Source organism: Myotis yumanensis, unplaced genomic scaffold (genome assembly GCF_028538775.1).
Source record: "Myotis yumanensis isolate MYYU_CA2020_CCGP unplaced genomic scaffold, mMyoYum1.0.hap1 SCAF_10, whole genome shotgun sequence".
Lineage (NCBI taxonomy): Eukaryota > Metazoa > Chordata > Mammalia > Chiroptera > Vespertilionidae > Myotis > Myotis yumanensis.
Window position 1 is genome coordinate 51,445,156 of NW_027223761.1, and position 19,400 is coordinate 51,464,555.

At 40.7% G+C, this 19,400-nt stretch overlaps 1 protein-coding gene and 1 pseudogene across 7 annotated transcripts in view; one reads left to right on the forward strand and one right to left on the reverse strand.

Moving 5' to 3' along the window:
- The first annotated feature begins 912 nt into the window (after window positions 1–912).
- The window catches only part of LOC139017379 (putative selection and upkeep of intraepithelial T-cells protein 1 homolog), a 32,892-nt gene continuing 14,404 nt past the window's right edge, over window positions 913–19,400 (forward strand). For 2 of the 7 annotated variants that reach the window (XM_070425701.1, XM_070425708.1), the window contains exons 1-6: window positions 942–1,224; window positions 5,546–5,717; window positions 9,340–9,478; window positions 10,431–10,778; window positions 11,451–11,732; window positions 16,853–16,988. In XM_070425701.1, the coding sequence (XP_070281802.1) occupies window positions 9,358–9,478; window positions 10,431–10,778; window positions 11,451–11,732; window positions 16,853–16,988 (887 nt within the window). In that variant the 5' untranslated portion in view covers window positions 942–1,224; window positions 5,546–5,717; window positions 9,340–9,357. Of the gene's footprint in view, window positions 1,225–2,241; window positions 2,319–5,545; window positions 5,718–5,779; window positions 5,829–9,339; window positions 9,479–10,430; window positions 10,779–11,450; window positions 11,733–16,852; window positions 16,989–19,400 lie in introns of those variants that run through there. The other 5 variants (XM_070425702.1, XM_070425703.1, XM_070425704.1 and 2 more) reach the window with 5 other exon arrangements.
- LOC139017381 (mitochondrial intermembrane space import and assembly protein 40 pseudogene) lies at window positions 6,065–6,758 on the reverse strand (annotated as a pseudogene).

Here is a 19,400-nt window from a genome sequence, read left to right on the forward strand (position 1 = left end):
TTAATTATGAGAGTGGATACTTGAGGGAACACTTTGTGCTGAGAACAGATTACTAAGTGGCAGTGCTGTCTTCATTTTTGTTAATAAATGCATTTTGTAAGTAGTTATGATATGTGAGGCCTCCAAAATGTGGGACCCAAGCAAGGACCCATCTTTCCTAGATGTTGTAGGTATTATTATTAAACCCATTTATCAGATGAGAAAACTGGGGCTTTAGTGCAGTGATTCCCAAAGTGGGCGCTACTGCCCCCCGGGGGGCGCTGCAGCGATCCAGGGAGGGGGCGGTGATGGCCACAGGTGCATTTGGGGGCGATGAGTAACTGCTATTAAAATTTTAAAAAAATTAATCTCCAGGGGCTGAGTAATATTTTTTTCTGGAAAGGGGGCAGTAGGCCAAATAAGTTTGGGAACCACTGCTTTAGTGTATCAGTCAGCATAAAATATAGGAAATAGAAACATCTCTGGAGAGCTCAAGGAGAATGGGATTTAATACAAAATTTATTTGTTCACAAATTGATTGGGAGGCCTAGAACATGGAGATAAAAACATATTTTCTCCATTAACACAGAAAAGGAGAAATTATACAAAGATGAAATTGGGCTTTGTTTGCAGTGAGTAAGTATAGATATAAAGATTTGATTGCTTCTTTGGCTCAATGAAAATGAGGCAGCTGAGAAGACTAGCAGTGAGGTATGGGGTTTGAGAAGAAAGAAAACGTATGAAAGTAGATGTGGAACAATGTTCAAGGAAACTGGTGTGAGAGCCAGTGTTTCAAATCTATTTGCTGATGCTAGTCATTAATTTACAGGTAATCAATTTTCCTAGTTATATGCTCTTTGTTTAAACTTGATGATGTTAACAATTAATTTATAGGCCAAAAATTTTCTTAGTTCTATGCTCTTTATGTTCATGAAATTTACCAAGATACATAACTGGTGATCAGTTTCATACTCTAAAGAAGAGAGATAGAAAGTCCTCGTAACATTGGTTTGTGAAATGTAGTGCTTTATTCCCCTCTATGCCAAACACACAGTCCCAGTCCAAGTCCAAAGGCCATCAAAGAATGTACCTCATTTTCATGAAGTTCCTCCCCTTTCAGCACCTCTGGACATCCTTCCTCTAACCCAGACCACCTCCAGCTCCCAGCCCTGAGCTCCTGAGAGAAACATCTCTAACCAGACCTACCACAGATGATTGGAGACCCAGCCCACAGCAGAGGCAGAGGTAAGTCTGGAGCCCCTGCCTATGGAGGGGGTCAGTCTCAAAGTTGGAGGAGGAGGCAGTTTGAAAAAAGAACCAAGTTAGTGTTCTGTGAAAGGTTCTCCTGCACAGAGGAGGTATGGATGGAGAGAGCTGTGCTTCTTCACAGGAAAGTGGGATGAAAGAGGACAGACGAAGGGAAGGGAGGTAGAACTGTAGAGGTTAGGGTCTAAAGTCAAATAATTGTGGTAACTAAAAGGCTTGGGGGCCTGTTTGCCAGGATTCTGGGGTGGGAAATCTCTTCCTAGGTGTTTGCACGCTATTATTAGTCTGTGATGCCTAGATCAGTGGTTTTCAAGATATAGTATACATACACCTTGAGGATCTGCAAGATACTCAAATAGGAGTGGTGTGAACCCGGTGAATGTGTGTACCCTCAAATCCCATATGGGCTCTTCCAAAATGGTTGGAGAGGCTTATTTTCTATTCCAACTCTCACAGTTGTGTTTCTTTTACTTTAAAAAGCAAGGGGAGGGTTGGAGGGGATGTAAGAGATCAACTGAAGGACTTGTATGCATGCATATAAGCACAACCAACAGAGGCAAGAACTGTGGGGCGGGGGTGGGTGGTGAGGGCAAGTGCCAGGGGTGTAGGGGAAGCCGGGGGAAGGTCAATGGGGAAAAAAGAGAGACATGTGTACTACTATCTGTAATACCTTAAACAATAAAAAATTTTACAAAGCAAGGTATAGCCTTCCCCTCTTCCCCTCCTTCCCTCTTTCTCTTTAGCTTTCTTTCCCTTCCCTTCCTGAACAACCCAATCTTAAACTGTTTGGATAAGGCAGAGTAAAGTCGACATTTGTTCTGGCAGTGCAGTGAGGACTGGATGTGCCAGTAGAAGGGGAACAGAGGTGGCCCACAACAAGAGGTCAGAGCCCTCTGAGAGGTGAAGGGATACCAGCCCATGGAGGCAACCTGACATGGGGGAGGAGAAAGTCCATGGGGGAGGAGAAAGTCCATGGGGGAGGAGAAAGTCCATGGGGGGAGGAAGCTCTCCAATGAGTGTCAGAGCCAGAGCATGGTGAGGTATGGGGTAGGACATGCCAGAGCCCACACAAGGTAAGGAGGGGTCCATGTGGAGGGAGTGCCCAGCATAGTGCTGGAGAGGGTTGAGGGGGGCATTCATGTAGGAGAAAGCATATAAACAGAGGTGAGAACTTGGCCTCACACACAGGGGTTGATCAAAAATCTACTTATATAAAAACCCTGGGTGTAATGACCCATCACAACTGAGGTTCAACCAACTGGAAGTCAGTCCTGCAGTCAGCGCTGGTTTGCTGTGGTGACCTTCACAGCCACTGCCACATGCTGTGGTATAAAACACAGTGTGTAAGTGATCAGAAGTGCAGGAACCACTTCCATGCCACCCCCTGACTTCCATCAGTCCCACCAGCCTGAGGCGCCCTCCCTTGTTTCCAGCAAGGGCGAGGTTTGAGGGAGGAACCTGCCCTCTGAGCATGGAGGCATATTTTTATAAAGTTTTAATACATTATATGAGAGGTCATGGTGGTACTGTTTTACCCACAGCGTCTACAGGAATTGCTGCAAATTTACTTCTCGGTAGAAGAACCTTTCAATCCCAATATAAATTACCAATTCCATTAAATGAAACTTCAATTTCTAGACTCAATATAAACAGTAAAGTTGCTAAAACTATTAAAAAAGCCCAACTTCTCATTATTGATGAATGCACCATGCATCCAGTCATGCTATAAAGGCCATAGACAGATTAGTAAGAGAAATTATGAATTTGAATGTTGTATTTGGTGGGAAAGTTCTCCTTCTTGGAGGGGATTTTCGACAATGTCTCAGTATTGTACCGCATGCTATGCCATAGTAAAAACGAGTTTAAAGTACTATAATGTTTGGGGATGTTTCAGAAAGTTGTCTCTTACAACAAATATGAGATCAGAGGATTCTGCTTATAGTGAATGGATAGTAAAACTTGGAGATGGCAAACTTGATAGTTTTCATTGAGGAATGGATATTATTGAAATCCCCTGTGAAATGATTTGTAATGAGTCTATTATTGAAGCTACCTTTGGAAGTAGTATATCTATAGATAATATCAAAAATATATCTAAACATGCAATTCTTTATCCAAAAAATGAGCACGTTCAAAAATTAAATGAAGAAATTTTGGATATACTTAATGGAGATTTTCACACATATTTGAGTGATGATTCCATTGATTCAACAGATGATGCTGAAAAGGAAAATTTTGCCATCGAACTTCTTAATAGTATTACTCCTTCAGGAATGCTGTGTCATAAATTAAAATTGAAAGTGGGTGCAATCATTATACTATTGAGAAATCTTAATAGTAAATGTGGTCTTTGTAATGGTACCAAATTTATTATCAAAAGATTACGACCTGAGATTATCGAAGCTGAAATATTAACAGGATCTGCAGAGGAAGAGGTTGTTCTGATTCCAAGAATTGACTTGTCCCCATCTGGCACTGGCCTCCCACTTATATTGATTCGATGATAGTTTTCCATGATGACTATTGATAAATCACAAGGACAAACTCTAGACAGAGTAGGCATGTTCCTACCTTAACCCGTTTTTGCACATAGTCAGTTACATGTTGCTTTCTCTCGGGTTCAAAGAGCATGTGACGTTAAAGTCAAAGTTCTAAATACTTCATCACAAGGGAAATTAGTCAAGCACTCTGAAAGTGTTTTCACTCTTAATGTGGTGTACAGGGAGATATTAGAATAAGTTTAATCACTGTTTCAGTCATTGTTTGCATCACTGTTGTTTTTATATCATGTTTTTGTTGTTTTCATACCATGTTTTTGTTGTTTTTATATCATGCCTCCGTTGTTGTTATATCATTTTGTTACTGTTTATTTATTAATAAGTTTATATATTATTTTCATATACATTTTACAAATGCCCTTTCATCTCTCACACTTCTATTACAGAGAAAGGGCAAATAGCAATATTAAAATATTTCCTCAAATTAATTCCCTTTTAATGTGCACGAATTTTGTGCATCAGGCCACTAGTATAAATATATTAAGGATCAAGAGTTAGGATTCTCACTTTCAGAGAAGAATGTTACAAATACTGAAGGGTGTGTGGACCTGAAATGAAATCACTAGCTGGTGATTTCAGTGTAGCCTGAGGAAGTAGCCATGGTGGACAAGTGAAGTCTCTGATGAAATTTACCAAGAACATCACACTGATCCAACAAAGTATGAGTGACAGCTGGTAAAGTACTCAAAACACCTGCTCTTAAAAAGTAAGGGCCCATAACTAGAGCTGGGGTGCTGCCACTTGAGAGTTGCCTGAGAGGACCCCTAACGGCCACATCATCCTCCAGGTCCCCCTGAGTTTTCATAGAACAGTAAGTCTTGTTCCTACTTTCCTTTTTTTCAAAACCATTTCCTTTGTTTCCACCATAAATACATCATATGTGGTGTGGCAGAAGTACAAGGGAACTATTGGAAAAGTTGTATTGGGCACTTTAATTTTGCAGTGAGTTATAAAGAAATTTTGGTCAAGACATAGCTCTGAAGAGCTTGGCACTAACAGACTGGAACTCTTTGCTAAGATCCTCCCCACTTTTCTCTATCAGGTCTCTCAACAGATTCTTAGGTCTCTGCATTGTTTCCAGAGTGTCTCCTCCCTGCCATTGGTGGGAAGCAGGCTCTGCCCTGGTGGGGGAAAGGGGCACAATAACTTTCTCTTGCCCACGTGAGTTAGTTGCCACAAAATTTTGTCCCTAACCAGTCATTTCCTACACTTTCAAGAGATTAGGAAACAGGACCCCACTTAGTTGAAGGTACCATGTACCAGTACAGATACCAGTAGGCCTTCAGGCTTCATCTTTAAACATATCTTTATACCAATTTCCCACCAGTAGCATCCTTCAGATGGCTTTGCAAGATGAGCAGCAAATGGCAAGAGCAACTTCTGTCAACCTCTGTTTGGTGATAACGACTACACACTCTGCTTGATTGACAGCCTGGATTTAGTCTTCAGCCAACTGCACTGAATACTGCCCTTCAGGAAAAGGACCTCATAGAGTAACAGGAAGAGTTCAAAGTGCAGGTGCAAAAGGAGCCCATATGTGATCCTACCTGGAGTGAATGGGAGGAACAAAGAGGCCTGGCACAGGTTCCTGTTGGTGCTCAAGGCAGCAGCACCCAAATTCTGTCTTCACTGACATCAGATTTTTTTTTGTCAATTTGTAGTGCAAAGTGATTAATTTAACATTCATTGTATGTACATACAACAAAAACTCCTTATTTTGTTTTTGTTTTTTTGTTTTTCAGGTAAAACTGTGCTCTCCTTTTAATTCATGTTTCCTTCTTGGTCGCTACTTTGGTAACAAGTAGGTCCCGACCTCTCAAGAATATTGCATCTGAACAGCCAGTGTGAACACAGGCCCCAACCCGGGCTTCTGGAATAACAAGAACAGCAAAACCAGCTTTTTAGAAAGCGTCTGTGAGTTGGGGGTTCCAAAGCTCCACTCTCTAGAAAGAAAACCTGGGCCTCAATATAAAAATGGAAACCAAATTGTATCAGAAATGAAGCATAGTACCTCATATACTCAAGGTCAAGATGGTTTTTGAGAAATAAGTATCTGATTATCTGGCCTCTTGTATTAGGAATGGCCCCATTCCAGCATTTATGAAGGAAAATGTTTTTATTTCTATTTCATTTACCAAACGGGTATAAAATCTACTAAAAGGGAGATAGTGAATCAGAATAAATCAGCTCACTCACAAGAGACACTAGATAATGATTTCTAATTGCTGAGAGTATTCAGCACGTTATTTCAAAGTGGCAAACTTACAGGTAATCTCAGAGAAGAATTCGAAAACAGCAGCCACAGTCACTGGTAATTATGTGAGATACACAGACATATAACCCCATGTCTTTCAGTGTATATGTCAAGGAGAAAAATCCCCTGATCATCAGAATAAGTTATTTTGTACATTACAGTGCACAGAACTGTAGAGGGAAAGACTTTCTTGGAGAGTGACTGAAAGGCATTTGCAAAAGGTTCATATCACTCTGAGTGGAAGGCCTGGAGCCAGTGCTGCAGCATGGCCTTCATTAGCTTGACTCCTTCTCTTCTTTGGTTGCAGTGGCCTCAGCGGGAGCTGCCTTTTCGAAAGGTTCTGCTGGCTTCTTCTCTTCCTCCTCCTCCTCCTCCTCATCTTGGGGATAGAGGTCTGAGTACTTCTGCATGCATTCCTGCCTGGCCTGGAACTGGTCTACACAGTCTGATCCCTTGAGATCCTCCGTGCTATAGCGGAAGCAGGAAAAGGCTGATTTAAATTGTTCCCCACAGGGGCCACTAGCCATTCCCCCAAGGCACGGGCAGTTCCAGTTAATGTCTCCATTGGGCAGGATCAATCCATGCTACTCGTATGGCTCATTGGGATCGTCAGCCACCAGCTCTGCATTGCTTGGAGTTTCATCGACTTCTTTGGTCACAAATATAATTCGATCCTTCCCTTCCTGCCGGCAGTAGGCCATGGCTGCAACCCAGTGCTCAGACCTCGTGGTGGTAGCGGCAGCAGCGGCAGCAGGAGCTGCAGCTTCACCCCGTGACCTCTTCTCTGGTAGGGCGAGAGGCTCTGAGGCCCACGTGAACCCATCCCATCCAGGCCTGCCCGCTGCACACCTCAAAAACTCCTTATTTTGAAATATTGGATGAAAAAATTCAATTGGATTTTAAATCCATTACATTTGTAAACAAAGGAAAGAAAGAGCCCTAAACTTTTAAAATACAATGTAAAAGAATGAGAATGCCCTGGCCTGTGTGGTTCATTGGTTGTATGTCATCCTATGCATTGGCAAGCTGCTGGTTCAATTCCAGGTCCGGGCACATGCTCAGGTTGCTGGCTGGATCCACATTAGGGGACATGCAGGAGGCAGACAACCAATGTTTCTCTCTCACATGGATGCTTCTTTTTCTCTCTGGTTGTATCTAAAAATCAATAAAAAATCTTTTTAAAAAAATAAAAGAATTGGAATGAAAAAGGTTTTAAAATTTGTATAATCTACTTGTGAACTAAAATATCTCACCAATGGTGACTACGAAGAAATTGAAGACATAATTAATCATTATGATTGAACATTGATAATTATCTGTAGTTATTTCAAATATACAATCAGCAGTCAAAAACCTATATTTGTTCAAAATAATTAATATTTTTCAAAATGTGTTAATATGGCTAACACATTTGAAATAAGCCATACTACTCTCAAGGGAGCACATATCTTGGTAGCTATCCTGCAATTCAACTCTCACTTTGCTTAATCCTACCTCCATGTAATCTTCCTTACTTCCCCTTCTTAGTTTCAAATGCATAAGAGAAGCTGAAAAACTGTTATTCTAGGGAGTATTTTAGATCTTTTACCATGGCGTGCTTCATCAGTTTGGCTCAGATAAACTCATATAAAAACATTTTTAAAGCTATATTTAATGAAGCAAACTAAAAAATTTTAGATTTTTAGGAATATTCTTTCTAAATTTATATTTAACATATTTCTTTTTTAAAATATGTCTTTGATTTTTTTAGAGAGAGAGGAAGGGACAGAGAGAGAGATGGAAACATCTGAGAGAAACATTGATTGGCTGCCTCCTGCACGTCCCTACTGGGGATCAAGCCTGAAACCCAAGTAGGAATCAAACTAGCAACCTTTCAATGCATGGAATGATGCCACACCAGCTGGGCACATCTACACTAATAAAAGAGAAACATGCAAATTGACCATCCCTCTGCTATGCCCACCAGCCAATCAGAGTGAGAATGCAAATTAACCCAACAAAGATGGCAGTTAATTTGCATAGACTAGCACGGAGCGAAGACTGAAGACAGCGTAGAAGGAAGTCAAACACTGCAGAAGGGAGTGAAGTGGCAGAGAAGGGAGGGAGCTGAGGAAGCGGACATGGGAGTGGAGCACTGGCGGGCTTCGATCCCTTCTCTGCTTCACTCTGGATGCAGGAAGCCCTATTCTTGCAGGAATAGGCCTGAGGAAGCCCTTTTCTTGCAGGAATCTTCCTGCAATGGGCCTCTAGTATATATATAAAATTCAATTTTATTATTCTTATAATTAAATAATATAGAGAAAATAATTTTCCCATGAAGCCCATATAGCCTAATCCCATTCTAGTTTACTACAGTGTGCTCAACAAATAACATCATTTTCTCTATGTGCCATAATATCAAAAAGGTTGAGAAGTGCTGCCTAGTCCATGGAGAAGTAATATATGCTCCATCTCTGTAGTGCTTCCATGGTCCTTAAGACCTTGCACAATTATATACCACACTAGAGGCCTGATGCATGAAATTCATTCACAGGCGGTGCAGGCTGGGCTGGTCCCATCAGCCCAGCCTGCACCCGTTCGGTTGTGATGGTCGCTTAGGCTTTTATATAAATAGATGCCTCTACCAGCTCAGGATCCATTCCCCCACATATTACCTCCACTCCACCTAAAGAGAATATGGCCTTTGGAATGCCTTCCCCTCCCTTCTTTGGGCGAGCCTTCCTAGAAACTCCCTCCGCAGCAAGATCTCTGAGCCCTGGGCTCTGGGTAACAAACTTCACAGCCATGGCCACCAAATTCTAAGTTTTAGTGGTTGATGAGGTATGTTACAGGCCCTTCCCTACTACTACTACTAATTTCCAAGTTCTAGAATGGGACATTAGAAGCCTGCCTTGGCCAGGCGAAGAAGGTAGTGGGGTGGGAAATGATAGAAGCCACCTGTTTATTTTTGTTGGTCCAAGGCAGAGGAACACCTTAGCTCTTGATCCCTCTAGAAAGCAAGGTCCTGCCACTGGGTCACATTATGTACAGACAATGCACATTTTGGCGTGAGTCATCAGTATGTAGAAGGTATCTAGAGCCATGAGTACCCTATACATTCCTGAAAATCAAAGTCACAAAACTTGTAGAAAAAGGAGCATGAATCTTACTTTGCCCCTCACCTTATTCCCATAGATAAGACATGCCCCTTACCTGTCCAAGAGTAAAATTCCTAAATTCCTTCCTTTCTCTGACCCTTCATTAAATTTCAGCGTTCTCCTTTTTTCTCTCTCCTCATTACAGTGTTTTCCTCCTTTTCCAATGAGTCATCAGCACAAACCCTTGATATCACCCTGCCTCGGTCACCTGAGGAGGCAGAAAATCTCTACAATTTATCATGGCAGCCTCATCTCACTCTACCTCTGCTTCCAAATGGTTATAGGTATGCATTCTTATGAGTTTCTAATTCTCCGTTATGTAAGGGAAGGAAAAGGAAAAGGGAGGGGAGATGGAAGAAAAGTTTGACAAAAACACAAATGCTATGAGATCCTGGAAAAGTAAAGAAGATAACTTTATTCCACTTACTAAGTACCAGGCAGTGTACTAAGCATTTGCATCCCTATCTCCTGGTCAAGGCCTGTTGATGTGTGTGTGTGTGTGTGTGTATACATCTGAGTGCATGTGATGTGGTGGTATAAAAATAGAGAGAATGAAAGTGCCCATATGGTAATAAAGAAGCATAAGTTCTTAGAGCCTCAAGACAATGTAGAATAAGATTGACAAAAATTAGCTTGTTTGCCCCATTTTCTCATGCCACATTCATGGCAAACATTATTAATGATTTCCAAATGTCTTTTCCACTGAATTGCTTCAGATTCTTTCTCAACAGATATCCTACTATCCATCCAGAGCTATTAGAGTTCCTGTGTGATCTCCCCCTCCTATGGACAAGGACAGAACCTGACCTGAAGGAGTTAGCATGTCTATTCCCCCTTCTCTGCAATTACATTCCTCAGGTCCCTCCCCACAGGGTGAGTTAAGAGAGGAGGCTAGGGCCCAAATTTTAAGAGGCACTCTCTTTCAGGATCTTGTTGACCCTGGACATGTGCCCCAAAAGTAAGTGCCTAGTCAACATTTATGCCCCAAGTCTTTTGCTTGCCTCAGCATAGCCAGGCCTAGATTTCCTATGTCCAACACCTCCAGCTTCCTGCTAGCTCTGAGTGTATGTTCAGGTCAGAAAAGGGACTCCCTAAGATTCAACAACTATTCCCTTTCAGACCTTCTCCCCAGTTGGTTAAGATGGAAATAGCCAAACATGTGTGTAGTCAACACCATTTCATCTGCCCAAATCCTGCCCCCAGCCCACCCTGATTCTATCTCTGTTCTCTTTTCAGGAGCATTCCAAGTCCAGGGGCCCCATGACCCCTTGGTGGCCATGCTGGGTGGTGAAGCAGAGCTGCCCTGCTTCCTCTCACCTCCTCAAAGAATTAAAAATATGAAAATAACCTGGACCAGATCCCTACCCTCCCGAGTGGTGCACCTCTATGAGGATGGGAGGGACAAGCCTGAGGAAGCTGTGGCGGAGTATTTAGGGAGGACAGAGCTTGTGAAAAATGTTATGCATAAGGGGATAGTAGTCCTGAAAATCCTCAATGTCCAACCCTCTGACAATGGGCAGTATCGCTGTGTGATCCAACATGGCTCCTTCTACAGTGATACAATGATTGAGCTGAAAGTGGCAGGTAATGGCCCACATTTATTGCTCTGACACCCCACAGGGGTGAGTTTATTCTGGGATGGGCTCCTTCTTCTGATCCAATTTTCCTGGGAAATATAAAGAAGTCATATGATAAAGGGAGATGGCAACTACTTCTAATCACCCCCATTATTCCATATATCAATGCTTGGATCTAAATTAAAGATAATAGAGATGCATAGAAGTCAAGAAATAGGGGCCATTTGTTTTGGATTGTGTTGTACTTCTCTCTCACCCAGGAGTCTAAGTCCCATCCTTTGTTGCAAAAACTTCCTCAGAGCCTCAGTTCCCTGTTCTGCACACTGAGGTCTAGTCAGCAGCACAAACTCTTCATAAGAAGGAGAGGGCCGAAACCGGTTTGGCTCAGGGGATAGAGTGTCGGCCTGCGGACTGAAAGGTCCCAGGTCCGATTCCAGTCAAGGGCATGTACCTGGGTTGCAGGCACATCCCCAGTAGGAGATGTGCAGGAGGCGGCTGATCAATGTTTCTCTCCCATCGATGTTTCCAACTCTCTATCTCTCTCCCTTCCTCTCTGTAAAAAATCAATAAAATATATTTTAAAAATAAAAATAAATAAATAAATAAATAAAAGAAGGAGAGGGATAAATGTACTGAAAAATGAGCTTAGGACCTGACTTCTCTCTGTTCTTCTTCCCAGCTCTCGGATCACATCCTCAGTTCCATGTGGAAGTCACTAGGTCCGGCCAACTCCAATTAGAGTGCACATCAGAGGGCTGTTTCCCTCAGCCAAAGGTCCAGTGGATGGACTCTGAGGGAAGAGAAATTCCAGCTAACTCTGAGACTCATACCCAGGACAAATGTGGCTTGTTCCATGTAACAACATCACTGTTACTCAGAGAAACTTCTCAGAAGAATCTGACATGTTCTGTCTGGAACCCAGTTCTGAATCAGAAAAAGGAAGAACACTTCTCCATAACAGGTCAGCTTTCTCTCTCCCCTCACTGTGCTCACATCCATGGTGGTGTCAACTCGAAGCACATAAGCTTGGTTCTGCTCTCTTCATCACATCCACACCAATCTTGCTGCCAGGAGCCAACTCCCCTCCTCTTTTTTCTAACTTCTCCCATCCTTTCCTGGCTAATTTTTCAGTCTTCACCTATTTAACCTCTCTATGGAACAGGACCTTCTTATCTTAGTCCATTCAGGCTGGTATAACAAAATGCCACAGACTAGATGGCTTATAAACAACAAAAATTTATTTCTCACAGTTCTGGAGGCTGCAAATTCATGATGAATGTGTACACATAGTCAGGTTCTGGTAAAAGCCCTCTTTTGAGTTGCAGACAGTCAACTTCTCCTTGTGTTCTCATATGGTAGAAAGTCCTAGGGAGCTCAAGTAGGGTATGAGGTGGTCTCTTTTTTAAGGACTCTAATTGTCCTTAAGTCAATGGGTTCAGAACCACAAATTAGGCATTTGGGATTTTAATATATGATTGTTGAGGGGACACAATATTCAAACCAGAGCACTCTACACCAGATATCATTTTCATACTTTCTCCTTACTAGCCCTCCAATAGGCCCATCTCTCCTGGTTCTCATTCTACAATGTTTCTCTTCAGCGTTTTTATGTTCTTTTCTCGCTCTTCCTACATAACATATTGCAAAAATGCTATGACCATAAATGTAGATCAATTTTCTGTTAACATGCAGTTATGGTTTTGTTATATCTTCCTGATTTCACTTCCTGATTTCTGCCAAGTCCTATTGTCTTGCCACAGTTTTCTTAAGTTTTTATATTTCTGCTTTGTGCTATTCCTTCATAGAAGCTATTATTCTTTAATAGTCTTAAAATTCATGGCTAAATGTTTGGCTTTAATATTCATCTATGCTATGACAGGATTTTTCTAGCAAATCTTGATTATCTTTTTTCTCATAATTCCATGTGTAATCTTTGTACATGGAATGTTTCTATGCCAATATTACTGTCTTACTCATTATTACATGCATTGAATTTTCCTGGACCAGCTATTTCACAAGTTCCTTGTGAGGCAGGGAGGCTAGCGCAGTCTTCCAGAGTAGATAATTCTCACATCCAACTGCAGCCACAGAGACAGGCTTCTTCCTACCAACATGCTCCTGTGTGTGAATAGTTGAATATCCCATGTTCTCTGCCTCTCTAAATAAAAATAGGTCTAGGATGCACTCCTCAGTTCCTCAACCATTTGTTACAAACAAGCATGTAGCTTTAATGCTTCAAGTTAGGCCCCTCATGCTCAGTAAGGATATTTTTGCTAGTGCTTCCTGATATTTGCCACTGCATGGTGTTCTCACCATTCTCCACACCTCTCTTCACTTTCTCCCACATAGCTTCTGTGTGATCAAATCTGCTTTTAGCAACCTTCACACCTATTTTAAAGTCTGATATTCACAGTTTTTTTTTGTTCTTTCTTACTTTCTCCCTGCCCCCTTCCCCCCATCCTAGCATTTTTATTTCCAAAGAATAGTAACACACTGACTTAGGCAGCCATATTCATATTAGAAATCTAAAAGTTTGAATTTAAGTCAGATGTGGGGCAATTCTAGGTGATGACAAGTTCAGAAATGACCACTGAGAGTACATAGAGAAAAGAGGAGTCAAAGTGAAGACCTATGTCATTTGCCCTCTCTAGCTCTCTCTCCTTTTCTCTCACTGAGCTCTGAGCACACTGGCTCTGACTAGGTCCTCAAAGGCATCAAGCATTGCCTTACATGGGGCCTATACACTTGCTCTCCACTCTGACTGCAACACTCTATCCTGGCTTCCTTATTAGTATAAGTTATTTATAATTTGAGAAGGTGACATGGTGGGACACATCAAAATCCTGCTATGTCCCTAGTTCCAGTCTCAGTCTTCTCCATCCATACCCTCCCTTTATTACTTCATCCCTTCCTTCCTGAACTGTGTCTTATACCCCTGCACATACACACTGAATTGTTTACTTCTATTATAAAGGAAAATTCAACTTTCTTTAACTCCTACCTGCAAATTTGCTGGTCCAGACCCATCAGAGCCTCAGCTAAACTAAGGGCCTTTCATCTAGTAACCATAGTCCTTAGAAAGAGATTAAAGTAAAAGGATGATGAAAACAATGTGTATCAGCCAGTACAATATCCACATACATTCTAAAGAGCAGAGGAAACTGACAGGTAGAAAGGGAATAAGGCTTCTCTAAGGCTAATTGTCCATCTAAACCAGGTGTAGCTGAGCACCAAACTCAAGTTCTCAGTCTCTTAGCCCAGAATTATTTTCAGAGAAAGAAATGAAGTGAGATAAAGTTTGGGAGCTAGAGAGAGGACAAATTACCTAGGTCTTCATTTTATGTTCACTTTCCTCCCCTTGCTCTGATGATCATTTCTGGGCTGGTCATCACCTAGGATTGTCCCACATCTGACTTAAATTCAAACCTTTAGATTTCTAATATGAATATGGCTGCATAAGTCAGTGTGTTCCTCAGAACATTGAATCCCATTTCTATGCGGTAGCTTTTCAATTATTCTCTCTATTCTTCATCTGGCTAACTACTACGTATTCTCTAGTCGTGGATGAATTATTACTTCCTTGGAGAGTGTTTCTTTTACTGCCCATCTAGCTGAATTAGGTTCCAGCATTATTCTTTTTTATAGTCCACTATGTTTTCATAACATTGGTACTAAAATGATGCAATTGTACATATATTTCCTTGTGCATTTATATTTATCATCTGTGTCATTCAGTATGTAGTAAGATTCTTGAAGATGGGGACAAGATTTTTTTAATCATTCAAAACCCACTGTCTAATATACCTTGTAGTACAAGGAACAAAGAAAGCATTCAGTAAATATTTGTTGTTAAAGAGTTCAATAAAGATAAAAATGAAGGTTTTGAAGGGCTTGTCCATGTGGACAGTGAAGTCTCTGAGGATAATGGCAGACCTTGGCCTGGAGGGTATCATGGAAGACAGGGCCTGGTGCATCAATGAATGGGGAGAATAGCCAACCATGAGACCAGGCAGCAGAAAATAAAAGGGTAATACTATCACACAAAGTCAAAACATAAATTTTTTATATTATCACGTTTTAAGTTGTGATATAGGCTACTCACCCCCATTCATCCTCTAAAGTGAATAAATTGCCCTCTGTTCCAAAAACCCACAATCCAAACTTTTCCTCAGGGCCTTCTAGAAATTTATTTCCATTGAAAATAACTTCCAAGCCATATTCCATCTTTTCCCTCAAATTCCATCTACCTTCTTTCCTTAATTAAAACAGAAATTTCCTAAGGATCTTTCCTTCCTGGCATTACATTCAATTCCCAGGACCAATTCCAGCCCTTTCTTCTTTTCCAATCATGGAAATACTTCCTGGTGTTTTTTTAAGGTTTTGTCACAGCCAGCCACTCCTCTTCATTTACTTATTACTGAGTTATAATCTGCCTCTCCACCTCAATACTTGCCATCACCTTAGATTACTTCAAGTCCAAGGAGACAGTTCATCTAACACACTAGCATCTCAGCTCTGTAAATGCTATATTTCCACCATTATGTATTTATCCACACACTTATCCTACAAATATTTATTGAACAACTTTGTGGCCCAACACAATGCTTAACCTCGAGAAGGCCATAATGGCTAAGACATAGTCTATACTAATGAATCATACACTCTAGTACAGCGGTTCTCAACCTGTGGGTCGCAACCCCTTTGGGGGTCGAACGATCCTTTCACAGGGGTCACCTAAGACCACTGGAAAACACATATATAATTACATATTGTTTTGTGATTAATCACTATGCTTTAATTATGTTTAATTTGTAACAATGAAATTGGGGGTCACCACAACATGAGGAACTGTATTAAAGGGTGGCGGCATTAGGAAGGTTGAGAACCACTGCTCTAGTAGGAGGAAAAGGCTGTGCAAAAGAAAAAACTTTTAGGGCGAGACCATATCTGCCTTGTTCACTGTGGTATCACCAATACCTAACACTGCATGGGGCAACTACGAGGAATTCAATACATATTATTTGAACAAATTAAACTCAGTTATAGTACAATGTATGGAGCAAGCAGCGGATGCCATGAAAACTCAAAGGAGAGATAGCTTATGGAAAGGGGAAGAGAATAGTTCAAAGTGCAACTTTAAAAATATTAAAAAACATAATTCTCATAAAAATACATAGAAATCAGGGGCCATCATTTCAATTAACTCATAAGTGAGAAAAAGAGCAGATAACATAACTGGTTCAAAATTAGTCACAAAATTCAATCCTACAATAAGACTGCTAAGTTCATGGGAATGCTATAGGTTAATAAAACCATAATAAAGCTTTATTTTCCTAAGTCAGATGATCATTAGATAAACTTATTAGGTAATGTTTTAGCATATTATTAAAAAGACATGGAATTTGGTTTTGCCTTATTTCCATATTTTAGGCACTTTTTCTCACCAAAAGCTTTTTTGAGGTAATTTTGCACCTGATGACAGACTGAATAGAAGTTGTCCAATAGGAATGGTAAAGGGGAAAGTTAACAAGTGTTCCAGGAATAGGGAAGTGCAGAGACCCACTTCACTTCAATCACCCACAGCCAGTGTCAGACCTTGGGCTTGACCCAAAAGTGAACATGTTTCAGTTCTAAACATTAAATCCCAATGTCTCTCTCTTTGAACACAACTTCTAATTCTTTAAACTTTATACTTTACCTCTTTTTACACAGTCTTTTCAGTCTCACAGAGACCTCTGATCCTTTGATTCTTTCACACTATGCCAGGCTACCTACCAGTTTCAGCTTCATCTAAACCCTCCCTGACCTACTATTTTGTCAATTTTCTGTTACATTGCTACTCTCCCATGGAAGAAATGAATTTATTTGCTTACATTTATTTTCTGAACAAATAAGCTAAGTAACATAATATTTTAATGGAGGCTTGAACTTACTAATTAACCATAATTTGAGAGGGAAATGGAGGTAAAGGGAGGAATCACAATGTATTACTGTTAGAGGGAACACAATTGGGGATTGACTAAGAAGTGAATGTGGGAACAACTCTCTTGGGAAACTGCTTGTGAGACATCTGTTTTTCAGTTGCTGAGCCCGACAGTACAACAGTCAATGAGTCCATGATTAGGAGAGTGGGTATAGCTTCGGCAGCACTTCTGATAATCCTGATTTCCACTGGACTTTGTTTGAACATCAGGCTCAAAAACCGGGCCAAAAACAGGTAAAGGTGTTCTTTTTTTAATATACAAATATCCCTTCTCATAGGTATCCAACTTCCCCTTTCTGCTTAGGAGCAATATCAAAATCAGCAAAGTTCTACTCAGAGGAAGTCATTCCAATGAGATTCTAATACCTCAACCATAAAATATGGAAAGTAAACTTTATAGAATTTCTGTGTAGTTAAAAGAAATGCTTTACATGAAGCATTCTTGCTTGCATCAACACAAAGGCATTCAACAAAGCCTATCCTTATTATTGTTGTTATTATTATTAATGTTATGGGAGAAGAAGGATGAAGATAGAAAGGGATGGAAAGGTGAGAGAAGGACAAATATTCATAATACATTCAATATACATGAGGCATATGGGGCACTCATTTATGGGTTCTTAAATTGACCACCCATAGGTAATACTCATTTTGATATCATACATCTTTTGCCTAAGAAATATGGGTAATATAGTTTCTCATTAGGCCAACAAAGAGCTACAACTATGCTGGGTATACTTGCCCTACAGGTATGTTCATTGGACCCTCTGTTCAAGATCCTTTAGTCTTTAAAACCATAAAATCAGCAAAGAGGGTTGATGAAGCTGAGAAAAACAGGACATATGAACACTGCTCAACACAGGATTTGCATGGTGCGCTTGCAAACTCTCCTAAGTGTGTTTATCTAAATAAGCTCTTCCCCTTGGCTTCTTGCTGTACTTTAAATTGATTCAATAGAAGTTCAGTTGATTCAATAGGAAGCTCTGTGTTTTGAACTTCTTAATTTGGCAGAGTTGTTTAAAACATTTTCCTATTACTCCTTTAATTTTTTGGGGGGGGGTTCTTTTTTTTCTTTTTCTTTTTAAATCTTTATTGTTCAGATTATTACAGTTGTTCCTCTTTTTTCCTCCCATAGCTCCCCCCCCACCACCTAGTTTCCACCCCACCCTCTGCCCTTACCCCCTACACTATCCTCATCCATAGGTGTACAATTTTTGTTCAGTCTCTTCCCAAACCCCCACACCTCTTTCCCCCCTGAGAATTGTCAGTCCACTCCCTTTCTATGCCCCTGATTCTGTTATATTCACCAGTTTATTCTGTTCATCAGATTTTTTATTCACTTGATTTTTAGATTCACTTGTTGATAGATATGTATTTATTGTTAATAATTTGTATCTTTACCTTTTCCTTCTTCTTCCTCTTCTTTTTTTATTTTATTTTATTTTATTATTGCTAAAAGTATTACAAAGGGTATTGCATGTGTGTCCTTTTTTCCCCACCCCCCGCACTTGACAATCCCCTGGCCTCCCCTACCCCCCACTGTCTTATGTCCATTGGTTATGCTTATTTGCATGCATACAAGTCCTTTGGTTGATCTCCTACCCGCCTCGCTCCTGCCCCCCAACCCTCCCCGGCCTTCCCGTTGCAGTTTGACAATCTGTTTGAGGCAGCTCTGCCTCTGTATCTATTATTGTTCAAAAGTTTACAAAGGTCTCTATTATCCATGAATGAGTGAGATCATGTGGTATTTTTCCCTCATTGACTGGCTTATTTCACTTAGCATAATGCTCTCCAGTTCCATCCATGACGTTGCAAATGGTAAGAGTTCCTTCTTTTTTACAGCAGCATAGTATTCCATCGTGTAGATGTACCAAAGTTTTCTAATCCATTCATCTGCTGATGGGCACTTAGGCTGTTTCCAGATCTTAGCTATGGTGAATTGTGCTGCTATGAACATCTGGGTACATATATCCTTTCTGATTGGTGTTTCTGGTTTCTTGGGATATATTCCTAGAAGTGAGATCACAGGGTCAAATGGGAGTTCCATTTTTAGTTTTTGAGGAAACTCCATACTGCCTTCCATAGTGGCTGCACCAGTCTGCATTCCCACCAGCAGTGCACAAGTGTTCCTTTTTCACCACATCCTCTCCAGCACTTGTTGTTTGTTGATTTGTTGATGATAGCCATTCTGACAGGTATGAGATGGTACCTCATTGTTGTTTTGATTTGCATCTCTCGCATGATCAGTGACTTTGAGCATGTTTTCATATGTCTCTTGGCTTTCTGAATGTCCTCTTTTGAAAGGTGTCTATTTAGGTCCTTTGCCCATTTTTTTATTGGATTGTTTATCTTCTTTTTGTTAAGTTGTATGATTTCCCTATAAATTTTGGAGATTAGGCCCTTATCAGATATGACATTGACAAATATGTTTTCCCATGCAGTGGGTTTTCTCATTGTTTTGTTGATGGTTTCTTTTGCTGTGCAGAAGCTTTTTATTTTGATGTAGTCCCATTTGTTCATGTTCTCTTTAGTTTCAAGTGCCCTAGGAGCTATATCAGTGAAGAAATTGCTTTGGCATATGTCTGAGATTTTGTTGCCTTTGGATTCCTCTAGAATTTTTATGGTTTCCTGTCGTACATTTAAGTC